Raw genomic sequence first — 27,641 nt, 5'->3', positions numbered from 1 at the left:
GAAGATGCCGCTTGTGAAAATGGAACCTAAAATCAGGATTAAATGGGATATTGTCCTAGTCTCCATAAGGCTCCATCCACCCGGGGCGGATGCACCACTATGAATAATGCAGTGTGGAGGGGTGGATGCCACTGGGCGTGTGCTCGGAAAGAAAAAAAAAAAACTGAGAGGTAGTTCCTCCCCGTCTAGTCCCTCCCCCTTTTCTCGTTCCGTTCCCCTCCCCTGTGCTCCCAACCCCCAGCTGGCGGCCGCACTGCAGAAGGTCAGAGAGAGGAGAGGGAGAGGGAGAGGAAGACGAGGCTGAGGGAGAGACAGGCAGGGGTGGTGTGTGTCGGATGTACACGAACATGCTGAGAGGAGAGCATGCGGACAAGCCATGACAACCATGCTGAGTCCCAAGATCAGACAGACCAGAAGAGGTAGGACGCTTTTTCCATTTACCTCATTTATTTGTTCAGTTTTCAAACATCATTATTTTTAATTGATAGTCTTTCATCCGTAGAAATGTTGCTTGATTGTGACTGACATGCAGTTTTACACATTTATAATACCCTTTCTCCATTCAAACCTGCTGCGTCACTTCCCCTCTACAATGATGTTTACAATGAAAAGGCACAAATGTACAGTTTAAATATTCAGTAACAACTGGACGATGCTGCCAGTGTAGAATCTGGTTGGAACCAATTACATCTCTAGTTTCATCACTGCTATGAGCCTACCCGTCAGCTGGTGCCACGCGCGTCTGTGTAGCCTTTAATGTGTGTGTGCTCGAAAAAGGATGCGTTAATAAACCCATGTGTGCATATGTGTCCAAGTCCACGTGTCCTTCCTTCCATCCTTACTCCAATTATTCATCTGGATGTGATTAAGATGTAATGAATAGCTCCTGATAATGGGAGTGGGATGCAGAAATCCTCTCCTTGAGCTGCATAAAATTGCTCTTTAAGAGGATTCCATGTGCGTTAGCATATATTATCAGACAAAAGGCATTGGCCATGTGTGTTTTATGAATTGCCACATTAACTTGATTGTGATTATATCTGTGTCACATTCTGAGTTTTTGTATCTGTCCCAAAAATCTAAATTCTTCAAGATTGAACTGGCACTCATCCTTGCCAAACTGCTGTTGAATCGTTAAAAGAGAAAATTGATGAAAAGAAGCAATTGACAATGTGCATGATGGTAATTATCTTCACAGTTTAACTGTGTTTCCCAGCCTTTATTAAGCCATGCTACTCATTTTACATTTGTAAAATCTCACAGCAGACCACCAAATATAATGTCACACAAAGTATAAACACTTAAATAAGGAGGATCTTATTTCAATTTACTCAGAAAACAGGCGCAGTGTGAAATCTGCGCCTGTTGAATTGAACACAAAGCTGATATACATCCAGGACACCATGACTTATTTTGTTGTATGAATGATAAACGGGTTTATAATACCTTCTGCCATCTAATGGAAGAGCATTTAATTGTTCTGCCTGTCATTCTACATCACTGGCATAGGTAGATGAACTAAGATATACTATTTTTGTAATTAATGAATAATGATTTTCGGACAAATTAAGCGGAATTGGATAATTTCCCATTGCACCACTCATGATCTCTCACGACACCTTGGGGGGAAATCACTGGTTTAGCAAAATCAGTGCTTTACTGCACTGACTCTCATTGGTTGCATGGAATAAATGTGACAGATGTAGCAGTCGGGTACATACCTACAATTCCAAGCATGTTTTGAGAGAAATATTTTTTGGGTGAAATATTTAAAAATTCATGGAAATTGTGTGATATGTCTTGCAAGCTCACATGCTTGAGTACCTATGAAAAACTGACTGGCTCATCAGCATTAACTTAGCCAACAAAGTCATGTTTTGTGTGTTGTGTGTATTAGCAGAATCGCAGAATTGTGTAAAACCTAAAGAAACCTAATATCCAGAATGTATTCTTGATTCATTGAAACCAATGTAAGTAATTATTTGAAATGTTTACCTGAGAGCATAACAGATGCTTATAATCCTGGTGTTATCCCAAAATGCATTTAATACGTTACTCGTTAATACGTTGTGTTGGAAATTTTAGTTTAAAATTTCTCCTTGTGTAAACAGCACAGGTAGCAGGATTATACAAAAACAAAGCAAATTCCACTCAAATTTCTGTTGAATGTATCAAGGTAATACCCATTCAAATTAGTGAAGACCTTGATTAATTAGCTGATCTAAGAGTTTATTTGCACTTTTGATAACATTGTGGAATTTTCCAGCATTCTCCATAATTGGGTCTTCCATAATTGGTCCTTACCTTTGCAAGGATTGTAGTTCATTTTAGTCCAATTTTATTTCTCTCTCATCAGTCAGTGGTATTAATATTCCTATACTGCCAAATAGGCCAATTAAGAGGAAGCAAGTGCATCTTCCATCATAAACTCTACAAACCCTAAATGCCAGTTTGTAGCTTATACAGAAAATGCCTTATGTGTTCTGCTACGAAAAATGCAAATGCATTCTGGCTATATTTTACCTTTAGCTGACATCAGAGATTCTCTCAATGTTTTTATTGCCTGCATATCAGCTGCTTCCCTCTCCTACAACATCTTTTCGGTATGCGTTACCATGGTTTTATGATCAAAGTCGTGCAAATGCGGCAACTCTTTGACATTCTGCCTTTCTGCATGAATAACAGATGGACCGACTGGCGCAATCCTAAATGGCAAACTCACATATACATTTGGAGATAACGTGCATAGAAATGCACATACTGCTGCATCAGTTCCACTCCACTGCAGGTTCCACATACAGGCACTAGATGATACGCCACACCCCTGCCGGTTGTCAGTGTGTGGATTTAAACACACAGTTGAACACACATATACACACGCAAGCCAGTTAAGTCATTTATCAACAGTGCTAGGCTAACTGAAAGTTCCGCACTGATGCACCTGTAACTCTGTCCACCATAAATCACCACTCAACGACTAGATTAATGGAATTAAATTCTTCCGGCATGCCTGAGCATCCTTGTATATGTGTGTGAAATGAAGTGCATGTATAGCTTGATGGTACGTGTCAGACATAGTCAAAACAGAGTGTCGCTTCAACTTGGATTAATGCGTGCTATGAAAGGAAGTAAGACTATGTGGAGTGATTTTTTTTTTTTTTTCTGGAGTTGATGTGTATGGGAAGCTAGCATCAGGCGCGTCTTGTGCTTGAGTCACCATAGAGTTGTATGGAACATTCTGCAGTAGGAAAGGTCTTTCTCTTATTTTGGTTACCTTATTTAGTTCCATGAGAGGAACAACTATATTTACTATATGTGGTGTGCCTAATTTTATGGGCATTGAATGGCATTTGGTCATCATTGAGATTTGTGTACCTTTAGTCTGATACTTGCTCCCACTTAAAATACCTCAGTTTCTAAGAATGTACAGTCGGGGACAGAATCAGTGAGTTGATACATTATTATTTTATTATTATTATTTTGTCAAGACTACTAATAATATACCAATATAGTGAGTCTGGAAAAGAGAAAACATTTTCGAAAAACATTCTGATATCCAGTACAGTGCTCCCCCACACACTCGCTGTTTGGCATCCACAGATTCACTGTTTATCCTCACTTATTCAAGAATTTCAAGAAAAGCGATACGATACACTAAACTACACCGCAAACTAGGAAATATCGGAGTATTGATTCCTGTACGTACAGGGCGGTAAAAATGTCTTAAGGTATCGCTGGTTTTGCTGTCAGCAGTCATTTTGACATCCTGTAGTAAAACAGTAAATAGTAGGTCAGATACAGGTTGCAGGGCTGCACGAAAAGATTTCATTTTTAGAGGATGGTGCATGGACTAAAAAAAAATAAAAATAAAGATTTTGGTAAGGATCTGGATAAATTTCACTGTTTGTCAGGTTAAGTTGCTACTCAGTTATGGAGTAACTGGGGGTGGGAATGATTGTCTGTCTCGCGATGGGCCCTCTGATTGGCTGGTGACCAGTCCAGGGTAATGTCCACCTTTTGCCCAAAGTCACCTGGGATAGCACCAACTCTCTGTGACCCAAAGCAGCATAGGTGTCAAACTCAAGGCCCGGGGGACAGATCCGGCCCGCCATATCATTTTATGTGGCCCGCTGGAGCAAATCATGTGCATCAACTTCCATGATTCTTGCTAAAATTTGCACCTAAATTTCAAACCAATCCACTGTTTTTACAGTAACCGAACAACCAATTATCAAAATTGCTTATCCATCAATTTGTGGTGTAGATGCAATGATATGAGGTGATTAACAATTTATATGGTTTCAAAGTCATAATGGCCCTGTGAGGGAAACCGTATCTACAACGTGGCCCGAGACAACAATGAGTTTGAGACCCCTGCTTAACAGGATAAAAGGATGGATGGATGGATGGATGGATGGGTGGATGGATGGATAGAATCATTGTAGCAGCAATTATACCATCAACCCAACAGAATCTTAATGGGTCGCCACCCATCTTTTCACTATCTTCTATGAATGAGGAATTAGCATGCTAACAAACAGATGGGCACCCTGTGAACAACACCCCATGATTCATAATACATGTATCAGTATTAATTAACATTCTTTCCTGACAGACATGTGGATTGCTGTATTAATCCATTGAATGAAAAGTATTTTGAGAAGGGCAGGTATTTGGCGATGACTGTATGAAAGGCTTCCAGTATATGTCACGTCCATTCTGAGCTAATCAGATCCATTTTGGGATGTGTGCCACCTGCTGCTAAGACTTACTTATGCCTGAAAGGACCCATGGGGAAACTAATGTATAAAACATGATGGAAATGTATGCACGCAGGTGCAATAGTTTGGGGTATAATAGTTTATTGCTGTTTTTATACTCTTGACGTTTACAGCTTCTAAACATGAATGTCCCTTTTTGACTAGGACGTTTGACGTTACATTAGAGTCCTGTACATTAGTGTAGATTCTACCTTTGAGTATAGAAACTAACTCCTCCTGGAAAAAACAAAATATGCAAAACATTTTGATCTTTCCCTTCCTAAAATTTGATTGAAATTTGATCAAATTGCAGTACGAAGCGCGCTTTAACGCTAAAGCTCCTACAGCCTTTTATAATTGAACATAATACTGCACAAGTGGCCACAGTGCAGCTCCACCTAGCCAAGGAAGGTCTGAATCACCCCAAGAACAAATGTTCAACTTGGAGCTTTGGCACACAAAAATAATAATAATAATAAATAAATCAGTGACTCAAGTGTGAATCACAGACCAACATGTGTTACATTCACACACAGCTGTTGTGTTAAACAGTGAAACGCTTTTATGTGAACACTGGCAAGGTGAAGAAGGATGGAAATGTATTAGGGATTGATCCATAGGATTTAAAAAAAAAAGATATAGGAAGATGTAAAAAGCAAAACACAATATTTGGGAACGTTCATTGATCAGTCCCTCATGTATGATCTTAAAACTAATTCTAAACGTATCATGTTGCAGAAGAAAATATAAACGGCTTAAGGAGAAACGCCCTGGTCTCAACAGTTTAATGATTGAGTCAATAGTAATTATATTGCGAGATGCATTTGGTCATTATAATTACTCAGAATGCAGGGAATGCACAGTGACCTGAAAGTTATTTCTAACTTTCCAATTAAGCATCAATGTTGTCTATTTTATCTGTTCTCTCAACACTACTGAGCTTATGTCACCCTATCACTCTCAAAGCTATATCTGCAGCCACTCGCATAACAAGCTATAACTCTGTGTTTTAAAGAGGTGTTGAGTTTTGCCTCAACAATCGTTCACATCATGACAGACAGGATGGATGTTGATCTAATATGACACCAGCTGCCATTCAGCCTGAGTTGATTCCACCTCAATCCTTATGTTATAGGTGTAATAATAATGAAGAGCAACTTTTATGCATTAACATGTACTGTGTATTCGGTGCAACCAAAACTAAATAGAATGAATTCATTTAAGAATAGAAAAGAGTCAGAAGTAAAAATATTTTTTTTCCCTCAACCTTTTGAGGTCATAGACAATACACTTAATGTCATGTGTCTGCATCCTTTCAGTAGTAACAGAGCAGCACCGCAGGGAAGATAAGAACTTGACCGCATCTAAGGAAGACTAATGGAGGGCTAAGCATCATAAATGTGAAATATGACAAGAGAACTTCAGTTAATCGATTACAACAGTATGGATGCAGTCATTCAGGAAAAATTAGAAACTCATTAAAAGATGACAAAGAGAAACTTGGTGTTGTCTCTCATCTGAAGTTGCTTATTATCATGTTCCAACATTGTCTCACATGGCAAGCTTTAAACGCTTCACCAAAGCCAGACTTCAGCTTGTGTTTTAGAGGCACAGACACATGCTACCAATGTGATTTAAATGGGCTTTAAAGGGATTACGGAGGAAATCAATTTAGGAACGAGCCTCCAGAAAGTGTTTAGAAATGGGCAGGTGGTTTATAAAGAGAAAGGACGGTAATTGGTTTTTTGATCAACTTTTGGGCAGGTTCAGTCAAACAATAAGCACAAGATAGACGAGCATGCTTTTGTGGATCTGATGTTCTGATAAAACTGTTTCTGTGATGTAGCTAATCATATCTGAGTTATGTGTAAGACGCCTTATCTCCACACTTCAAGTAAAACCATTCATCACATTTAACTAGCTCACAACGTCTTCTGATTCTTATGTCACCCACACTGTTTCCAATTTCATGTTAAATACAGCAGTAATTTATTCGAACTCATATTAATGAATACTCGTCCCTCGTAAAATTCACGTTTGACATTTGAAGAGCCACCACGTTGGTGTGGCTGTTGCTTTCATTGAGTTTTGGGGCACAAATGATTGTGCTCTACAAAGTCTGCCTAGCAACAAGTGTCCCTCAAAGGTGACAGACAATAGAAAATAATAATATTTTGTATCAGTTGTAAAGTTTTATAGTGAACGAATGATGTGGATTTACAACGCTGTCGTTGGTAGATGTGCGAAAAGTACTGAAGGAGTTTCATGTAAAAACACCATTGAAACACCTTGCAAAATGTTCAACCATCTTATAAACTGCAATGACAAAGTTAGACAGCATAACTACAGTATATGGCAGTTGCCCTGAAGACCAAAGCAGAAAGAATAGTGTACTCTGATGTCTCACGTCACCAAAAATACCACCACAATGGTATGATAATGCTAGTATTACACTTACACTAAACACCTCAGGGCCTGAAATGTCCACTAAGCAAATAATAAGGTGATCAAATGCCCCTGTTGAGTTTCCCACTTTTAATTGTGTGTGTTGGAGGTGAATCTTATGGAATATTTTAATGACCTGACCTTACGCGAGAGAGGCAAAATTTTAGAAAACACCTCAATAAGATGCAGCGCAGATCTACACTGTCAACTACGACCACATTTCTAGACATATTATTCAATGAATACCTTGATAACTGTGCATATTACTGTATTTATAAAGGCAGCTCTTATATTAGATCTGTTATATCAGATCTGTCAGATATATTGATTTATAACTGGGTAGTTTTTGAACAGTGACAAACGCATCAAACACTTCCCACTTTGTAGACGAGGTCAAAGAGTTTCTAACTGATCTCTAACGTTTTTTTTATTTCTTCTTTTTTTAATTTATTATTATTATTACCAAGAGAGCGAGCACTATAAAACATTACGCTTCCAGCTATACGTGTGCTGGGAATTAAATAATTGAGATTGAATTTTCTTTTTCCATTTCTCCATTCCCATATTCCTTCTACAAAATTGATCATATCTTTGCATGCGTGTGTGCGCACGCTCGCTGGGAGGACGTCTGCACAGTTGAGTAGTATAAATTATTCATGATCATTAAATTGCGTAGCCTTGTTCATACCCCGCCATGAGTTCATACCTGTGTAATAAATCCATATGGCCGAGTTGGCATCAAAATGTCATTGTAACTGCTGACGCATGTATGACATTATATGCTTTTGTGATTTAAGTCCACTACGGGTGAACGCTGAGTGGTGGAAGAGTTGAACCCCCGCTCACCTCGTTGAAAGAAGCCTTTAAAAAGCGATAGTGAACTTGTTTCCAGGTAAGGACGATGTGTGTTATCTCTGTAGGGAAAAGCCTGACGTCACACTGAGACATGGCTGTACTGCCAGTCTCTTTGGTTTGAACCTGCCCTTGACTGAGCTCAGGTTTCACACATTTGTTGAGAATCATTAAGTCAGTCCGTCCCTTGTGGTCCTATTATCGAAACCCAAAGCTGTTTGCCTTGCTTTTGGCTTGTGGCAAGACAATAAGTCTATCCCATGGACCTTCCAAATGGAAGACAGGTGATGTCGTGGGGGGGGGGGGGTACAATCCTTGTTACCCCAGGCTACAGGAGTTTGTGTGTGTGTGTGTGCGTGTGTGCGTGTGTACCCCATCACTGTCTCGACACTATTTGTGTTCTATTCTTATTTGCGCCCGCTGCCTCTGTATCTCATCTTGAGGTGTTCTAGCCCGGGGCGAAGGGTTGTGTGTTCTTGAGTGATGAGCAGCATACATGATGAAAGATAGCGCTATTGGATAAAAATGAAAAGAAGAAAAAAACATGGCATGTGGCCAAGACAGATGGAATAGTCTAATCTTTGCTAACTCAATTATTGACTAGTCTGTATTCAGTATGCGCCAATGGTGGGAAGTAACAAAGTATAAATATTTTGATAACATACTTAAATAGATTTTTCAGACGTCTGCACTTGAGTATTCTATTTACTTTCACGCCCTACGTTTGAAAACAGAAAAACATGGGTTGTTACTTTTTTCAGATGGGGACACAACGTGAGTACGACGTAACAAGAGGTCAACAACAGATGAGATCTTGAGGGATTGATTTAGATCTTGTGGCTTTATAAAATGGGGGGGGGGGGGGGGAGGTACAGCAGTGACATGGAGGAACGAGAAGCCGTGAGCATTAACGACGACACCGCAACAGATACAAAAAAAAAACAAGATATTCCCCGTCTGCACGATGTTGTTGTTGTTGCTACAAGACTGATTAATGGCAAATGTGTTGTGTCCTGTGCCAGCCTAAATAAAAACGAAAACTTCTGGCGTAAAACAATTCTCCGTCAAAAACATAGTGTTAGGGACACAGATAGCGAAAAATTTACGCACCTCCCAAAAAAGGTTTATAATTGCCTATAGATGTCACAAGATGGCGGTACGAAATGAAGCTCCTTAAAGCAATACAATATAGATCCTTGGCCACAGATACCACAAGATGGCGACAAAGTAATACTGATATTGCTTTGGCCTGAGCATGTAAACAGCGAACTGGTGAGTTTTTCATTAAATAACAAAGAATATGTTAGGAGAAAAAAAAATCAACAACAACATGCAACATGTTTTGTTTCTTCTCGGTAGTGTTGTGTCATTCGCAAATTATTAATCAATATAAACAAATCTTTGATTCATTCCTTTCTCGGTTTCGTTTTAGCGTATGTGTAGCACTTAAGTAACGACACGTCTCTCCCGAATGACCGCGTACTATGATCCGTGAACGCACCTTACCACAGTACCATAATGTGAGTGAATGTGAAGCTCAGGGCTGAATGACTAAGCGCTGAACGATTTGGTGAACGCATCTTTTGACTGAATTGTTTCAATGAATTGATTCTAGTGAGTCAGCACAATCACCAAATGATCAAAATGGTTAGTGTATATAATTGACAATTAAAAAATATATATATTTTTACTTTTGCACTTCAGTACATTTCAGAGTACTGCTTTTAATACAGGAGTGGGATCTTGTTAGTTGAGTCTTGTTACACAATTATCTGTATTTCTCTTGAAGTACAAAGTATGAGTACTTTTGCCACCTCTGGTATGCGCACACACTGAAAATATAAAAATGTATTTTTTGTGCAGCCAGGTCCAAGAGCATGGTGATGGGCGAGGTGACGCGGGGCTCCTGCCAGCCGGCCTCGCCCGGCCTCCACGAGGGAGCGCTGAAGGCCGGCTGGCTGAAGAAGCAGCGCAGCATCATGAAGAACTGGCAACTGAGGTGGTTCGTGCTACGCTCAGACCAGCTCGACTTCTACAAAGATGAAGAAGAAAGCAAACCACAGGTAATTACAAAGATGGATGCGTGGTGAAACTTATTTCTTTTAAACATGTCAGTTTGGAGAATAGACTACAGTCAAGTCCATGAAGCATTCTGATTAGGTAATTGGGATGGCGGAAACACACCTTGCTGTGTCACCAGATTTTTTAAATAAAAATTATTTATCAATATTTTACTTAACATACCGTAATACCCAGGATGTTGGAAATGTTACGGTCTCATAAAATGTGAACAAAAGTGCTAGTGACTGTGTGCTACTAGCTTATAGCTTAAAAAGTGAAATGTCAACATCTGTGCAAATTTAGTAAAATGTACATTTAGATCAAATATTGTGTATGTAAATATGAATACGAGCTAGAAAAAAAGTTGTATAGTATTATAGTATTATTTGTGATATTTGTACCACTACTTGCTTAAGAATTTGGAATAGTCGCCTACTCTGTAATTATGTACTATAATTATTGAATTGGTTAGGATTAATTAACAATTTGCCCTGTGCTTTGCTTTCCAGTGATATCCAGTGTTAAAACTATCCTAAATTCTTCCTTTACAAAGAATAATGCTCAATTTTTCACATTTCACTTTCCCATTCCTGTAACACGACAACTTTTTTCATGTAATATTCTGGCTTTATTCTCATAACCTAACACTCAGACTTTATTATGTTTTTAGTGTGATGCTATTCACCCTTTGTCATTTTGCAGTAATTGGTGCCATAAAATTATCAATCACCACCAAATATGGTGGCTTATGAATGAGTTTTTAAACACTGATAACTGATTAGATACTCGCAGTCTAAGTGCTTACTGTATAGGACACTCAGGATAACAGTTGATTTCTTCTTCCATTACTGGAGCAACCTAAAAAATATTTGCAAGGAAAATGCTTAATTGAATCGATTTCCTTCTCAATTTAAGACACCTTTTGTAGCTGTGTTCTGACTCATCTTTTCCCTCTTTAATAACCACTTATAAGTAATGGAGTGGGTGTGTCGCTTCCTCGTATTTGGTGGGGATAACAGGTTAGCTGAATAGGTTTACGTCGGTCTAACAAGAGGCGATGATGTAATCCAACAATGGCAACAGACAGCAGGGCCATCTTCATCACACACGCATACACCATTTAAAACATAATAATCACCACTGAGTATTCCTGACTGAAACCTTGACACTTGTATTGATTCGCCCCCACCCCCCCTCCCGCCATCCCCCCCGTCTTCACTCTGGATGACTGCGGTTTATTTAATCTAGGCCATCTGCCATCACTGTCTTTTCCCGCACACACACACACGTATACATAGAACACACACACGACATCCACATATAGGATGCCATCTTCAACTCATTGCAGTCTCTATTCTGTGGGGACCAAAGACAAAGACAGCCCTAAATCAAAGCTTGCCAATACTCATTCGAGCTATATTGATTTGCAAACCCTGAGGCATTCAGGTCTGTCACACAAGACTTAAATTGGCATACGCACATATACTCAGAGAAATGAACACTCACACGTATACACAACATCCCCCTCTGAAGACAGGAAGTGTGAGAATGTGGATCCTACACTCTCTCATACTCTAATCCACAGGTGTCAAACTCAAGGCCCGGGGGCCAAATCTGGCCCGCCAAGTCATTTTATGTGGCCCACGAAAGCAAATAATTTGTCAACTTTCATGATTCTTGCTCAAATTCTCATATGTAATAAATAGCATCGTTGAGATATTGCAAGCATTTTTTGAACAATGTAATAAATAGTATCGTTTTGCTATTGCAAGCATTTTCTGAACTATAGTTGAACAAACTAGTATCTCTGACTTCTGATTTCAAAACTAGGTATCCATCAATTTGTTGTGTGTATGTAATAATATTATGAGGTGACTAAACATTTATATGATTTCACAGTCAATGGCCCTCTGAGGGAATCCGTGACTACAATGTGGCCCGTGACAAAAAATGAATTCTAATCGATGGGATATTTGTAACTGGGAGTGGTGTTTTGCAGGAGGGGGGGAAGACACAGGCTTATTGCTACAATAGAAGTCCACCCTCTTACAAAGATGATAGAAAATACTGGAAGGAAAGGCAGGGCTGACAATAGATGCATAGCTTTTCCTCAACTTTTCATCGCACGGAGAAAGCATACGGTGAAAATTAAGAAATGGACTTTAGTGAATGGACAAATAAAAGGATGACGGTGCTTCCAACACACTTCTGGGTGCAAACTTACATATCAGGTTACATATTTTATTAATGATTTTAATTAATCTAAATTTTAATAAAATTTTGTGTTTTGATAAGTGACCAACAGGAACTATAATTGAAAGGATGTGGGAATCTGACCTCATTGCATTCCATCTGACAGGTCAATCCATTTCAAAGGGTTTTGTACTTTCCATAGGCAGTTATGCAACATCTTCTACTTACACAGGCAACCCCCAAACTAACGTTTCCATGATCTGAGCACTTTAAATTCCAATAGCTGTGGCGACCCCCAATGGCACAAGCCCACAATCACAACAAAGATACTGAAATTGAAACTTAGATTTTGATGAGGGTCTCGCCACTTATCATTTTGGTATCTGACTGTGTGAAATATTTCTCTTTGCTGTACAGTAACTACAGTATGTTTATCAGATATTGTAGTGCATAATCTGTGTCCAACAATACACTGGCTACTTTGGCACAGCGAGAAAAAGATGTCTATGACAGGAAAGTGAGAATCAATCTTCGGGGGCCCCGATTGGTTGTCACATCCAGAATGATGATGGGCATTTATAGAAAAGCCTGATTAAGATGGGTGTGTCTACTTTAGCTCGTTGGAGGCGTAACTCCAGTGTCATGGTAACTGAACTCGGTTTTATTAAAAAGCCAGAGTTTATCCAATTTAAAAAATGTGCCAAGGCGGGTTTCAGACAAATCTAGATACACATAGTAAGTTTGCAGTTTTATTTGCAGCATTAACCGGACATTGTACTGTCGATTCATTCTGTAACAAGCAGCACAAAATGATACTTTTTACACCGGCTTGATACTGACTCTACTTTTCTGATGGCATGATTTGTGTACTCAGGTTACGTGTTGGCCTTTGTAAATCATTCATCCCCTGCTGCCTGTGTTGTTCTGAGCATAGAGCACCCGAGGGAACGCACCCCCCCACCCCCCCCACCCCCCCCCCCACGCCCACCTCCCGAACCATCAATCCTCTGATTCCAACGCTTCCCTTGCACTACAACAAGCCACAGCCCCAGCCTCTTCCATTTATTGCCATGGCTACAAATGTTGGCAATGGCCCGGCCCACTGGCTGAGGCGATTTGGCAGACTCTGCCGCATGTTTGATGGAGGATGCCAGTCAACAGATTAACAGGGCCGACCTACAGACGCTGGCATCTATTCACAGCTCACTTGGTTTTAGTTGTCTGAGCTAAATGGGTATTGATCTTGATAATGTATTCTGATAATCTGTGTGGGTCCCTGCTCAATTACAAGGATATTGTTCTTATGATGACACGGGATGTAATACAAGGAGTTGGGGGCGTGAAAACTACGAATAATTTCTTTCGTGCCCTGCAAAATGAAAATAAATGTAAAAGAAACAGCTCCATAATTATAGTTATTTAGCTAATTTAGCTATTTCTTTTGTTGAAGCTCAGTGTTGTGTCTGTGCGTTTCAGGGCTGTATACCTCTGCAGGGATGCCAGGTGAACGAGCTCACAGCCAACCCAGATGAACCAGGAAGACACCTTTTTGAGATCGTACCAGGTAAAATCTCTTGATGTAAACTGCAGGGGGCACTCTTCCCAGATTTCAGCTCAAGCGTTATAGTAACCTCCTAATGTCACACTTCATGATGCAATGCTAATAAAGGTTTGACACCAGTATTATTAACTTTTCATGTAATTACTAAAAGACAAGACAAATGACGGTGTCTTCAACTTGTTCGTTTTGGGGTTTCATATGTCACACAAGCGGGTCAATACAGTGTCACTCAAAAGTGCAATCACTCAGTCATCATGAAAATGTAGCAAAAATAATACAACTCTGAGGTCTTGTTATAAGACCAAACATTTCCCCATACAAGAACAATAAGAAGTCTCTTAAAATGTGTTTCCTTCATTTTATACTATTGTTCTCATTGTTCTCAATAAATTGAAAAACATGTACATGGTTTTATATTGTGAATTGTTACAAAAAAAGGATTTACACTTATGTTTCGTCAATTTCTTCATATTGTATATGTGACAGTGTAGTTGGATGTTGTCAAGCTTAACATGTCCACTCTGTCATCGTGAAATATCAGTTGATATAATAACCTTTCAGAAATTCCAAATACATTTGTTAAACAGTGCACAGTCAGCTTGCTAACTGAAACATGTGCCAATTAAATGCTAACATTAGCCAAAAAAATGTCCACCCTGTCAGTGAGCTCACATATTTTGCTGTTTGCATGTTCATTGTTTGCTTGCAGTTAATTTATATATATATATATATATATATATATATATATTTATTTTTTTATTTTTTTTAAAGTGTGTGAGCTTGACCAATATGCATTCCTAACACCATAACATCCACTTAATGGAAAATCTCAAGTTTTTGGTGGGGTGAAATGTGTCGAGTACATTCTTGCTCCGTGTGCCACACTGCCCTCCAAGTAGTGTTTGCTTGGGGACCTCTCCTTGTGTTTATAGAGTGGACGAGCAACTTGAGACACGAGTGTCTTGTGTGTTTTGTTTATGGCCAGTCAACATTGCAGAAGGGTGTGAAGTCCAACTATTCTCTCAACACGGGAACACGGGCCACTAGAAAATAGTCAGGTGGAGTATGGTGCAAGTGCGCAAATCTGGAATCTCACCTGAAGCATTTCTATTGTTCTACTTGTTCAATGACAGTCACTTACAGACAAAATGAAATGAATAGTGTGGGCACTATATTTGCAAATGATATTATCATTCTTGTTTACTGCGTACAGTACTATAAGGTCTGTGATAATGAGGAATGTCACTTCCTGATATATTTGTCATTTCAGCTTGCAGTCAACGGTGACGCAAGTCCTCCATGAGTTACCAAAGGATTTTTTTAAGTTTTGGATTAATAATCGTGGCTCTTTGCACTACAGTAAGGTAAAAACTAAGCCCAAGGGCTAAAGGTTTTGGATATACTAACTACAGTAATTTGTGATGAAGCGGTTATGAGACATTGTTTAATGGAGTATCACACCATCTGTGACTAATTTAATTTTTTTCCAAAATTGTTGTTATGCCAGGGTCTTAGTTTCCGTCTTTCAAACTTTGGACAATTAAATAGTTTTAAACAGCCTCATTGAAAACAGATGTGTCTCGAGGTCACAGTTTGTCAAATATTTAATGATTGCAACATTTTCATAAAATCTTAAATCTTGCCCCAAATAGTACACATCCACAGAAAAGATTGGTGTCAATTTGTTAGCCTCCTGGCGATACGTTATGATTTATGAAATTTGTGTAAGTTTGTTGTCCATACTGTAGTTGTGTTTGTACAGTACATGCATTAGGAGTTATGTGGGCAAGTGTTGTTATGACGTCCTTTAGGTATAGTTTTGCTACTTTTGCAATAACAATTATCACCAATGGCATGAATGTAAAATTATGTCCTTAAGCCAGAGCAAATTCGCCACGGTTTCATCCATCTGCTGATGAAACAGTTTAATTATGTTAAGCAATAACATATCGTACGTACATTCATATATACATTCGGACATCCATACTGTATGTGAATGTATGGATGTCCGTTAGCTTTGCTCTTATTAGAGTAATGCGCATTTAAAAATCTGCAAATCTCAGAGGCAACACTGATAATGGATTACTGATATGAGGAGCAGAGGGGAAGTAACTGAACATTGTCTTGCAAAGGAGTGCCGCGACCGTGACATTTTACTCAGGTCTGTGTCTGTTTTTGTGTCCTTTGCATTTTTCTATCCATATGCTTTGTTTGCACCTTTCCAAGGTCACTGTCATTGGAAAAGTCTGTTTGTGAATAGTGACCTTATGTGGACTGAGAGGACAGTGAGATCTCTTCCTTTTCACACTGTTCCTCCAAAATATACAGCAAATAATGTAATCATATTTTCAAATAATAGTTAATGTCTGGGGAAGCAATCCTGGCGGCATTTCAGCAAAACAGCAGCATTTTTTGTTTTTTCTCTGTTTGCATGCCGTGTCTGCAGCGAGCTGTGGAGCCAAACAAAGCCGATTCCTTAGTCATGTGCATAATTTGGAACTGAGCTTGTTTGTATCAAAGCCTGGAGGCATACGGGAAACTCGGGAATTACTGGCATTTTTTTAAATTTAATAACAGTGCAGAAAGTTCTGTTGTGATAGGGTGAAGCAGTAAAGCAAGCATACACATACACGTAATACACACCTGACAGCTTTAACAGCACGACGACACACTACTTGACTGACTTAATGGGTCTCAGCATAACCTATTTCGGATTCTTTGACCTTTATAACCTTTATCTGTATTTGTCGGCTATGGTGGTAATGCTGACTAAGGTTTAAAATGGTTACAGCTTCCATATAAAATCCTTTTTGGCCATCATATTATGTGCTGATTAGAAAACATACTACCAACGAATGTTAAAGAAAAGTGTAACTACCCTTTGTAGATGGCAACTGTAGGAAATGCATTACTACTCTGTACAGTATTTTTGTTGAACTGTGGTTGTTTGTTCTCTTGGCCGAGTTGATATCTCCTCCGCATCAAAACCTTGGCATTTAACCTCAAGATCCTCACAAAGCTAATAGTTGGACAGTAAACTTGACTTTGCACTTTTCCTCATGACACCCCTTAGCATTCAGTGCTATTCCGCTGAGGCCTGATGATGGCATGTGAGAATGTCACATAAAAAGTGTCCCTTATTGAACACCCTTGTCTAATGCTCAGTTACTGTGTGTGTGTAGGAAAGTTTTTCCTTGTAGCTGTACGTGCCCTCACCTATCCGAGACTAACTGTCATGGTTTGGGTTGTGTTTAGTTTTGTTCCATGTTTTCCTGTGTTTCGTGTTTGCCGTGTGCTCATTGGGTTGTTGTGTCCACCTGTTCTCGTCTACCTTGTGTCGACCAATCAGCTCTCTCGAGCCACTCGTGTCTTGTCCAGGTGTTCCTCGTTGTCTCGTCGATCTGTTTGCATTTAGTTCCCTGGTTTCTTTCTGTTCTTGTCGGTTCGTTGTCGTTGTCACACGTCTTTGCAGTATGTCATTGTCAGGTGTCATTGTCTCAGTGTGTGCCATGTCATAGTCGCCAGTTGCCGCTCAGTTATTTCATCAGTCATGTCTTGTTTCTTGTTTTGGGTTTACTCAAGTGTTTCTTTGTTACTTTGTGTTTAGATTTTGGACTCTGTTAATTTAGCATTTAGACTTTTTCATGATCCTTGTTTTCCATTGTTTTTTTTTAAATTAAATATACAAATTTTCATATACTCCCGTTCTACTGCGTTGCCTCCCTGCTTCCCTGCACTTGGGTCCTCCATGTTTTTGCCTTGCCTTCCTCGCCTTCGACCAAACCCCACACGTGACATTGCACTCCAAATATAGGTTAGTGGGATAGTAAATACGTCACTGGAGATATTGCAAATGACTCCAATGTCAGAGCAGAGGAACTGAAAGTCTGTGCAGATTTTATCTCGCATAAATTCATTGGCATTGTCTGTTGTTTTTCGTGCGCACACAAGTTTATTTGGCAAAGACTGGAGGACAACCCATCTTCCAGTTAGTGCGCACACAAGTGACACAGACAGAAAGAGAGAGAGGGCCTCGTCACACTGCTCCTTAGGGATTTACTTCTCCCCAGGGGGGCTTAGGGAAAGGACCTGCTGCCCACACTGCTCAATGGGAGAGACGGGAAGAAACCGGGCAATGAAAAGAGGGAATACACGGTTGTAGGAGTGGGACTCACTTGATGGATTCTGTTTATGTTTGGCACCGAACATGCCTCACTGGCAGCTTCTGGCAATCGGTGCTACCTGCGTAAAGCTCTGCTTCCAAGCGGAGGAGAAGGTGCTCCATGCTGCGGAGTTTAGGGCAGAGAGAGCCCCCGAGCCAGTAGCAGCTCTGGTCTGATCTCTTCGGCCAGACATGGGGCCGGTCTGCTGCAAGCCGGACACATTGAAGAAGCAACATCTCCAAGGTAACAAGAAACAGATGCTGGAGCTTTTTAACTAAAGTAGTAAAGAGCCAAGAGAGCCATTGGGGCAGCCTAGCTGTTCACGAAATGTAAACTAACTTGCAGCTTTGTCACATAGTATAGAAGCACTCGCTGATGTTCTTGGTTGCCATACGGTATATTGTTTGTTGTTGATAGAAATTAAAGAAAAATATACAAAAAAGGGCTACAAAGTTTTCCCACAAATAAGCTATGCTAATTTCTGGAGGTACACACAGTGTATATACAACACAGTTGAGGGTCTTTGTCCTCTGTGTCACATTACGCAGCAATATTGTCAGAAACCTGTGTCCACATCATGCTGTGCTTGATGTAAATGAAGTTAGGACGTTCATATGTTAATTTATTCACCATTACTAATTTAGAAATGCTGTTTGATCAATGCTGTGTCTCATATGGAAATGTGAAATGCTGCTAAATATTGCTGACCAAACTTGATCTTGAGAATGCTTTAAAGTGGTCGTATAACTTTTAACTAACAAAATGATTAGCAACCCTGGTCAATGTAGAAAGTGGATACAATTTTCACAGATTCCATTTTGTCGTAGGGAATATGAGAGGGTTACTTTCATGTTCATCATGAACCCATTTGCGCCACAGCGCCTCCCCGCTTCCTGCCAGCACCACCTTTGTGTACCGTCTGGCCAAAAAGGAAAGTTGTAATTGAGGATGTATCAGCAACAAACACTCAAATGCTACAGCCTTACACACTCTGTTATCATTCAGCCTTCCCGCAAACTCAAATGTCAACGTCTGCCTGACGCCATATAGACACAACGCAATAAGTTTCATCACTTAAAGAAGAGTTCATATCGGAAATTGTGTCTGCAAAGCCTCCAGTCAGTGTTATCTTACTGTAATTAGCTCCTACAGGGATCTTTGTACTTTATATCCATTCACTTCAGGCTGAGATGTGCCAGTGGTTTTTGGTGTCTGCTGGCTGTGGGTGCATGCATTGATTTGGTGTATCTCTGTCTGTGTGTGCTCTTGTGTGTCTTATCAGGTTCTTATCTGAGGCGTGGAAGCAAAAGATGTGTTCAGGCTCCTTAATGTCTGAGTCTTCTCTTAACATTTATAAATCACTCATTTAAAGTTATCTCAGCTTTTGGTTGTGCAGCCCCATATCGCCCATTCTGTGCATATGCATCCATTGTGCTCTTGTTTTGAACCGAAATTCCATATTAGTGCCCCATTTCGCGTGCACATCAAAAGGCAGACCAGTGTGTTCATCATCATGGTGCGAGTTTGCAAAGCTGGATGACAATAGTATTTGGCTGTATAGCACCACTGTTTCTAATTGGATTATGAAGGGTTTTTTTTTTTGTCTAATGCGCATGAGATACATTTTGCTCCCAGTAAAAGCTGACTGATGCTTAAAATGACTGAATTAAACTTATTGAGCTGCGGTACCATCTAGTGGTCAGAAATATCCACAGCACGTTTGTTTAGGTAATATTGTGACATTCAGACACCACTATCACATTGAATGGGTTGTTGTTTATGATTATGATACAGTTATGGCTGCATAGTATTAACGTAGTCATTTTGAATCCAAGGTTCAGTGCTATGAAGACACAGCAACAGTTTGAATATACTGGAAAAGAATAGGGAAATTCCACTTTTACAGGAGTAGCACACGAGAATTAAAAAGAATAATAATAATACAAATATATAATATTCCAATAATAAGCCAAACAGTAGCATTCTTATTTAAAATCGCTGATTCTGGGAGCAGCCAGCAGTTTCGCCGTGATGGTTGTTGTTGGTTGTGAACTTCTGCTGCATTCACGCCTACATTTTTTATTAACCCACCTGTTGTATGTTTTTACAGGTGGAGCAGGGGAGAAGGACCGCGCACCAATCAGCCATGAATCCTTCCTGCTCATGGCGAACTCCCAGACAGACATGGATGACTGGGTCAAGGCCATACGGCGCGTCATCTGGGCACCGTTTGGAGGAGGTAAAGCAAAAGCTTTCACTGTCAAACTGTCAAGACTGCAGGCCTGATGCATCAACAAAACAACTAATCATTTACTGTATGTAGTCTATGGCCAAAAATTGCTGGCACTTTCTCTCTTTTTGCTGTACGCCAATTCCATTTCTAGTGGTAGTGGTAGTTACAAATTGTCCCCCACTTCAGGGTGTCCCCCGCATCTCACCCAGTTAGCTGAGATAGGCTCCCGCACCCCCGCCACCCTAGTGAGGATAAGCGCTATGGAAAACGCATAGATGGATGTCTGCTCTTGTCGAGCTTTCTCACAAGCGCCCTTGATGGTATTCCAAGAATATATCCAGACTGTCTGAGTGTGACTGTGAACTAGAACAGCAGGAGCAGCTGAATAACAAGGTGTTAGCTTACCCTGAATGAAGGTTAAGCTAGAATAAAAAAAGATTGACTATAACATTTTTTACTCTGTGATTTCCACAGCTAGTAACAGAAGAGCTCTTTTTATTTATTATGCTTTTAAAACATGTCCTCACAACGACAAATTGATTGACTGTAATATCAAGTCAATCATAAGATTTGGGTACGGATGCATAAACTTGTTTTTAAAAGCCTTTGGGTTTAACAGCGGCACACATAAAAAGAGGATGCAAGTCCAAGTGAGGATAATCGAACGGTATCATGTCATACTTTGTGCTGCCTAGGCCATATTTTAAGACCTCCCTCCTAGACTCACGGGGCGTGTCCTAGGTCTCTGTCCAAAATAAATCTGTCACCGACCTCAGGAGCTGTCATTAACAGCAGCACTAAGAAATCTGCACACATTCCCTCTGTGCTGTCAGCTGCTCCTCTGTCTGTCAGCAGGACACACTACTTTCTGTAGCAGTGTTCTTAGTTCTTAGTGCATGCGACTATCTGCGCACCAGTGGACTCAAATGCCAGAACTGGAATGGATTAACTTGGTAAAACGTGGCTTAGGGATGTATGAGAAACACTGGCTGCTGTTGTGCAGCCCCTGCTCTGTCAAGTACCACGATTACTGCGAGCTGCCAGAAAGTGACAACTGTTGCAGACAAGCAACAGGTAACACCCACGGAGCATCGATCATCGCCTTCCTTTCCACACATGCTGCGATAGAATTATTGTTCAAGAAAAGAAAGAAACCACATGAATAGGCGTGCCATTGCAACCAAATGCATTTAGCTATTGAAGACCAATCACCAAGCATTTGTTAAGCACTTCTGTTTGAATGTGCTTTGGTGCACAAACAGCCTGTATAGATCAAATATGTGGTGCAAGTGATTGTTTGCCGTGACTTTGTTTCTGTTTAAATACTATCCAGTGATTGATTGAGAATCTGTGAGCAATTGACTCCCCCCCAGCTCGGGTAATAACTGCCCATAGATGCCACAGTATGGCGGCAATACACTACTTTTGTCTAAATGAAGCTCCTCAACTCACTTCAACGTTCTTTTTTTTTTTCTTTTACCAAGATTCTAGATGGTAGCAAAGCACTATTTCTTTTTAAATGAAGCTCCTCAGTTCACTTGCTCCTTGGCACAGAGATCCCACACAATGGCGCCAAAGTAATATTTTTAAAACAAAATACACAAAACAATAGGTTGAGTTTTTCAGCAAACAAGGATAGGTTTATTTAAAAAAAAAAAAAAAAAAAGAAGAAAGAAACAGCAAATTTGCAAATCCCATCCATCCATTTTCTTTTCCGCTTATCCTCACTAGGGTCACGGGTGTGCTGGAGCCTATCACAGCTATCTTTGGGCGAGAAGCCCGATACACCCTGAACTGGTCGCCAGCCAATCGCAAACAACCATTCGCACACACATTCACACCTATGCGCAATTTAGAGTCTTCAATTAACGTTTTTTCGGAATCTGGGAGGAAACCGGTGTACCGGAGGAAGCCCACGCAGGCACGGGGAGAACGTACAAACCGGATTTGAACCTGGATTCTCAGAACTGTGAGGCAGATGTGCTAACCAGTCGGCCACAGTGCCGCCAATTTGCAAATTCCAAACCGCGAATATGTGGCAGTTCGCTGTGCTAGTGAGGTGTCAATAAAGTCATGCATGAAAGAGTCTGGTATGGATGAACTTGATTGGCTTGCACAGAGTCCTGCCCTCAACCTGATAGAACACCTTTGGGTTGATTTCGAGTGGACAGTGAGCCAGTCCTTCTCGTCCGACATCAGTGTGTAACCTCACAAATGCCCTTCTGGAAAAAAAAAATCATAAATTCCCATAAACACACTCCTAAACCTTGTGTAAAAACTTCCCAGAGGAGTTGAGGCTCTTATAACTGCAGAGGGTGGACCCTACCGATTAAGAATGGGACGTCACTTAAATTCACATCTGAGTCAAGGCAGATGAATGAATACTTTTGGCAATATAGTGTATTATGACACCATAAGATGACGGCAAAGCACTACTTTGGTCTAAATGAATCTCCTTAACTCACTTCAGTATAGTTCCTTGGCACCAAGATGTAAATAGATTAAATGGATGGAAAAAAGAAATACTTTCATTGCCTTGGCCTCAGCACAAAAACTGAGACTAGATATTTGTTTCAGTGAATAACAGAGGATATGTTCCCCCCCCAAAAAAAAAAAAAATATAATCAGCAAATAGGTTAATTCGCCAATGTCAAAATGTGAATATGCAACGGTCCACTGTAATCTGACTGGGATACATCTGATTTGTTGTTTGAAACAACAAAGAAGATTCAACTTTTACAGATGAACTTATGAATGTACATTTTAAGCTTATCTACATACAGTATAATTATGTACTTTACATTTCTCCAGGGATATTTGGCCAGCGATTGGAGGACACAGTGCAGTATGAGAAAAAGTTTGGCCCCCGGCTGGCCCCCCTGCTGGTGGAGCAGTGTGTGGATTTCATCAGGGAGAGGGGCTTGGACGAGGAGGGTCTCTTCCGAATGCCAGGTCAGGCCAACCTGGTCAAAGATCTGCAAGAGGCCTTCGACTGTGGTGACAAGCCTCTTTTTGACAGGTAGGCACATCAAGCGATTTAGAATTAGGGCAAAAGACGCCACATTAATTTTCGTGAATTCCCTGCAGCAACACAGATGTTCACACTGTGGCATCCTTGCTGAAGTTATACCTGCGAGAGCTGCCTGAACCTGTCATTCCCTTTTGCAAATATGAAGACTTTCTGACATGCGCACACCTTTTGGCCAAAGATGAGGAGGAGGTATGCACACACTTCGCTGCTGCTTTTGTTTCTTTTCTTACATGTGCCTGCGGTTTGCTTTTCAACAGGGAGTTCAGGAGCTCGGGAAGCAAGTTAACACACTACCTCTGTCTAACTACAATCTCCTCAAGTACATATGCAAGTAGGGTTTGGTTTATTTTGGATGTGAATATTTCATTTCGACAAGCGCCTTCATGAAATGACCTACTAATAAATGTCATCCGTTTCCTCGTAGATTCCTTGATGAAGTCCAATCTCACTGTAATGAAAACAAAATGAGCGTCCAGAACCTTGCCACAGTTTTTGGGCCTAACATCCTTCGACCCAAGATGGAAGACCCAGTCACTATCATGGAAGGTACAGTGTACGAAGGACGATCGCCAATACATTTTTATTCGGAATTGGTTTGAAGGTGAAACATTTTTTGGAAGGAAATTTCTATTTAAGTTTGCATTTTTTTTAAAGCAATGAACGCCAACCATGAGAGATCATCAGGTTTGCCGCGGGAAATTATCGAATTTCACTTAACTGGCCTGAAAATGATTAAATCTCAGTTTGTCTTTTATTGATTCCTGCGAGTATATTTGCTTTGTATTCAACTACAGGCCCAAATTTCACACAAGTGCATTTATGAGTACAGTACATAGAGACGGTATCATCATTACAGAGTAATTATATATTAATTATTTCAGTACAATCACTCTTGCTTGCTGCTGTGCCATGAGATTTTGCTAATGTAAAATATGTGCCTTGGCTCAATAAATGTTGGGAATCACTGGTTAAAGACCCAGCAAAAACATAACAATTGGAAAATGTGGAAACACATTTGAAAGATAAAAATAATCAGTAGTGATGTAATGTACAGCAAGGTTTGTTGTGGAATGTGAATTGCAATTACAAAAGGAGGATCAGGATCAGGGCAGACCGCTAAGAGCTTTTTTGATATTATTAAAAAAAAAACATTATGTGAAACTGAATGTGATCCATTTTCCCTAGGGACCTCTTTAGTCCAGCACCTAATGACGATTCTGATCAGGGAACACAAGTGTTTGTACTCAGGGAGGGACCAGGAGGGCCTCAGTGTACCCCAAGCTGAGCATCAGCTCCTCAATCGTACCCTTGGCGCCTGGATCTCTGAAGAGGACTTGCAGAGCTGCCCCATCTCTAACCCAGAACAAGAACTGAACAGCAGTGCCTCGTCACTTGAAGCCAAACTGTGGGCCGCCGTCACCGCCACGCAGAACCCTAACCCAAACCCTGGACCAAAACTGGGGTCTTCGTCGGCAAAGGGGGAGACAGTGGTGAGCCCGAGTAAACAAGCCAAGAGCATCCCTTCATGGAAGTACTCTTTTAAAAGCTCCTCTTCACCTCGTTGTCAGCCGCAGCCTAAGCAGAGCGGCTCTGTGGTGGAACCGAGCGCCGTGTCTTCTGGCGGAGGAGGAAGTAGTAACTGGCTGATGAACGGTTTGTCCTCCTTGAGAGGGCACAGACGCACCTCATCAGGTGAAAGGTCAGCCCGGGACCGTGACTCCACCGGCTCGTCACAAAGACTCTCCACCTATGACAACGTCACCTCCTCCTCCAGTATGGGCAGCGTTCAGAGTGTAGGCAGCACTCCTTGGTCCACCTCCTCCTGTGAGATCTCAGTGCCAGATTCTGGGAGCGGCGATCCCTCGGCCCACCACAACTCTGGAGCGGTGCGTGAAGGTGAAGGTGGGGACAAGGGGGAGTGGACGGAGAGTCAGAGGGAGCCTGAGATGGGATGCGACGGGGGGGGGACCACAGAGCCGAGCTCTGAGCAGGACAGCTGTGAGGCCTGCGGTGAGAATGGCAATGCGAGCATGGTAGCTGGAGTTCCGTCCATCATCATGTCTGAGGATGGAGACGGAAGGAACGTCGCACTGAGCAGTCTGGTAGAGGACCTCAAGAACGAGCTCAGGAAACAGAAGGCTGCTTATGAGGCCAGAATCCAAAAGTGAGTACTGTCGGTACGTTATTAAATAGTACTGCCTCACAAAACTCAGCGATGGTGCATTTGTATGGCCGTGTACAGGTTGGAGGACTCCAGTGCTGTCCTGTGCGCTCACATGGAGCGTTTAGAGCAGGAGATGGAGCAGGAGAAGAAGCGGCAACGCATGCTGGAGATCAAACTGCGGAACTCCGAGCGAGCTCGGGAGGACGCAGAGAACCGCAACAAACTTCTGGAGAAGGAGATGGAGGACTTCTTTTCCACCCTGGGAGATCTTACCATGAGTACGAGGACCAGCGATATTTGACCTGAATGGTGGGACAAAGTCACGGTTTGTTTTAGAAAAGGGCTCACAGCATCCTCAATGCAGCAGGATGTTGGGCCATGTTTGAGTGCACTGAAGACCACAAAGAGACTCGGAGGAGGAATTGGGGCCAGACTTTGAGGAGTGGGGAGTGCAGTGCACCGTTAAGCATGCTTCACATGGAACATGAATGCAGTCACTCTTCTTTACTGGTGAGCACTGATCGATGTGACCAAACTGTACCAAGTCAAATGATCAATGAATGCAATACCTGTCTCTGCTGTTTCACATGGTGACGTATGTTTGCTAAATATTAAGATACATTAAACCTCCACTATTCGAGCGTGATAGGGACCGAGCCCTGCCATGAATAGCAAAAAAAAAATATAATAATTGACACCCCCAAATAAAGGTTGAGAATTCCCTATATTAAAAGCTTAAACTAAATATACAACAAACGCACTCATATCAATTCAAATTCATTTTACATCACCCTTAAAAAAAATAATCCATAAAAATAGCTATTTTCACACAAAAATAAGACCTCGCTTGTTTGTTAGCTTGAGCTTTTTAATAGCCGTTCAAGCAGAGCAAAAGCTAAATTTAGCACGGCCCCAGCATACATCGATCTTTGAACAATCGAGACGTTTGACTTGCAACATACTTCCTTGACACCAATTACTACTTTCTAAATAGCCAGGGCTATAACGGCATCTTATGGCGTCTTACAGAAAGCGCACAAAAAAAAAAAAAAAACGGAAATTTTTAAATGAATAGCTGAGCATAGGTACCACAGAAAGAAATGCGAATAGGTTCACTATAGTCCCGAACCGCGTTGCTAAATTCACATCTGTTCAATTATTTATTTATTTATTTTCAACTATTGCTATTGTACTTTAGTAGCCAGTAAAGTGGAGGTTCCTCTGCTCACATATTGGAGCATACACACATTCGTATTGTGTTTAGACCGTCAGCTAGTCTTGTCTGCATTTGCCCTCAGGCCTTCTTCAGTCACGTGACTTCCAGGTCATACCTTCAGTGTGTTGTGGTTCAAGTGAAGGCCAGTTCAAAGCGCGTCTGACCTGGCCGCCATGTTGACCTTGGCACATGAAGCGCAACACTGCCCTTAAAGAAACAATGGTATTTCCTGGTTGTGCCTTCAGTGAAGTCCTTTTAAATATTAAAACAAAACAAAAAAGTTAGCATTGCTTGACTGGTCCACAGGCGTAACGTCCCTCAAGAACACATTGTTGCATTTACTCATGATGAATATGTTGACAAAAGTGCTGATGACCAATAACTTAGAAGGTGCCAATTATTGTTAAAGTGATTTTGTGCTTTTTGAATGGAAAGAATGTATCCTCCCTGTAGTGAATGTACTCGTGTTTGATGAAGCCAGCCTGAGAGGAAATGCACTGGTCAGCGCTTCCTCCATTTTGTGTCTTTGACTAACTCTCTTCGGAAGAAAAGAAAAAAAGCTTGTGCATATCTGTTCATGGAGCACTGCATGCTGAATAAAAATGACACAACAAAAGGGCCAAACAATGAAAATGTGCTTTAGTAAGAATCATGTGACTGTTCGTTATTTTGAATACACTGCATTTTATAAGCAGATGTTAGGATTTTTATTGCACACGAATGTCTTGGAAGACTACTACCAATCACCCTTAACAGTTATCACAGCAGTCCAATAGAAACATTTATTTTCCTCGTATGTATGTATTTTATGTCACAACTAAGTCTAAATGTCTTTATGGGTCATCAATGGTGCTTTTTATTTATTTGGATATACATGATTGTAATGAATGTACACATATAGATAATAAAGATGAAATGTTACTCTAAAATGTTTAATTTGTATGAAATTATATTGGTGGAAA

At 40.8% G+C, this 27,641-nt stretch overlaps 1 protein-coding gene across 3 annotated transcripts; it reads left to right on the top strand.

Moving 5' to 3' along the window:
- Positions 1 to 215: 215 nt before the first annotated feature.
- On the top strand, positions 216 to 27,580 carry si:dkey-191m6.4 (rho GTPase-activating protein 22). 3 transcript variants are annotated; one of them, XM_061755612.1, is made up of 10 exons: positions 216 to 419; positions 9,921 to 10,120; positions 13,788 to 13,875; positions 20,146 to 20,274; positions 23,080 to 23,287; positions 23,356 to 23,488; positions 23,557 to 23,630; positions 23,724 to 23,845; positions 24,485 to 25,463; positions 25,542 to 27,580. In XM_061755612.1, exons 1-10 carry the CDS (start codon positions 377 to 379, stop codon positions 25,762 to 25,764), a joined length of 2,199 nt encoding a protein of 732 aa, XP_061611596.1. In that variant the 5' UTR covers positions 216 to 376; the 3' UTR covers positions 25,765 to 27,580. The 3 variants fall into 3 exon arrangements, with proteins under 3 accessions (XP_061611596.1, XP_061611597.1, XP_061611598.1); XM_061755613.1 differs by lacking the exons at positions 216 to 419; positions 9,921 to 10,120; positions 13,788 to 13,875 and adding an exon at positions 15,140 to 15,236 and having other exon boundaries at positions 25,542 to 27,571; XM_061755614.1 differs by lacking the exons at positions 216 to 419; positions 9,921 to 10,120; positions 13,788 to 13,875 and adding an exon at positions 15,260 to 16,033 and having other exon boundaries at positions 25,542 to 27,572.
- Positions 27,581 to 27,641: the final 61 nt, after the last annotated feature.

The sequence above is a fragment of the Phyllopteryx taeniolatus genome, chromosome 19 (assembly GCF_024500385.1).
Source record: "Phyllopteryx taeniolatus isolate TA_2022b chromosome 19, UOR_Ptae_1.2, whole genome shotgun sequence".
NCBI classification, from domain to species: Eukaryota; Metazoa; Chordata; class Actinopteri; order Syngnathiformes; family Syngnathidae; genus Phyllopteryx; species Phyllopteryx taeniolatus.
The sequence above is the reverse complement of the archived record's forward strand: the minus strand, read 5'-3'. Positions and strand labels throughout refer to the sequence as shown.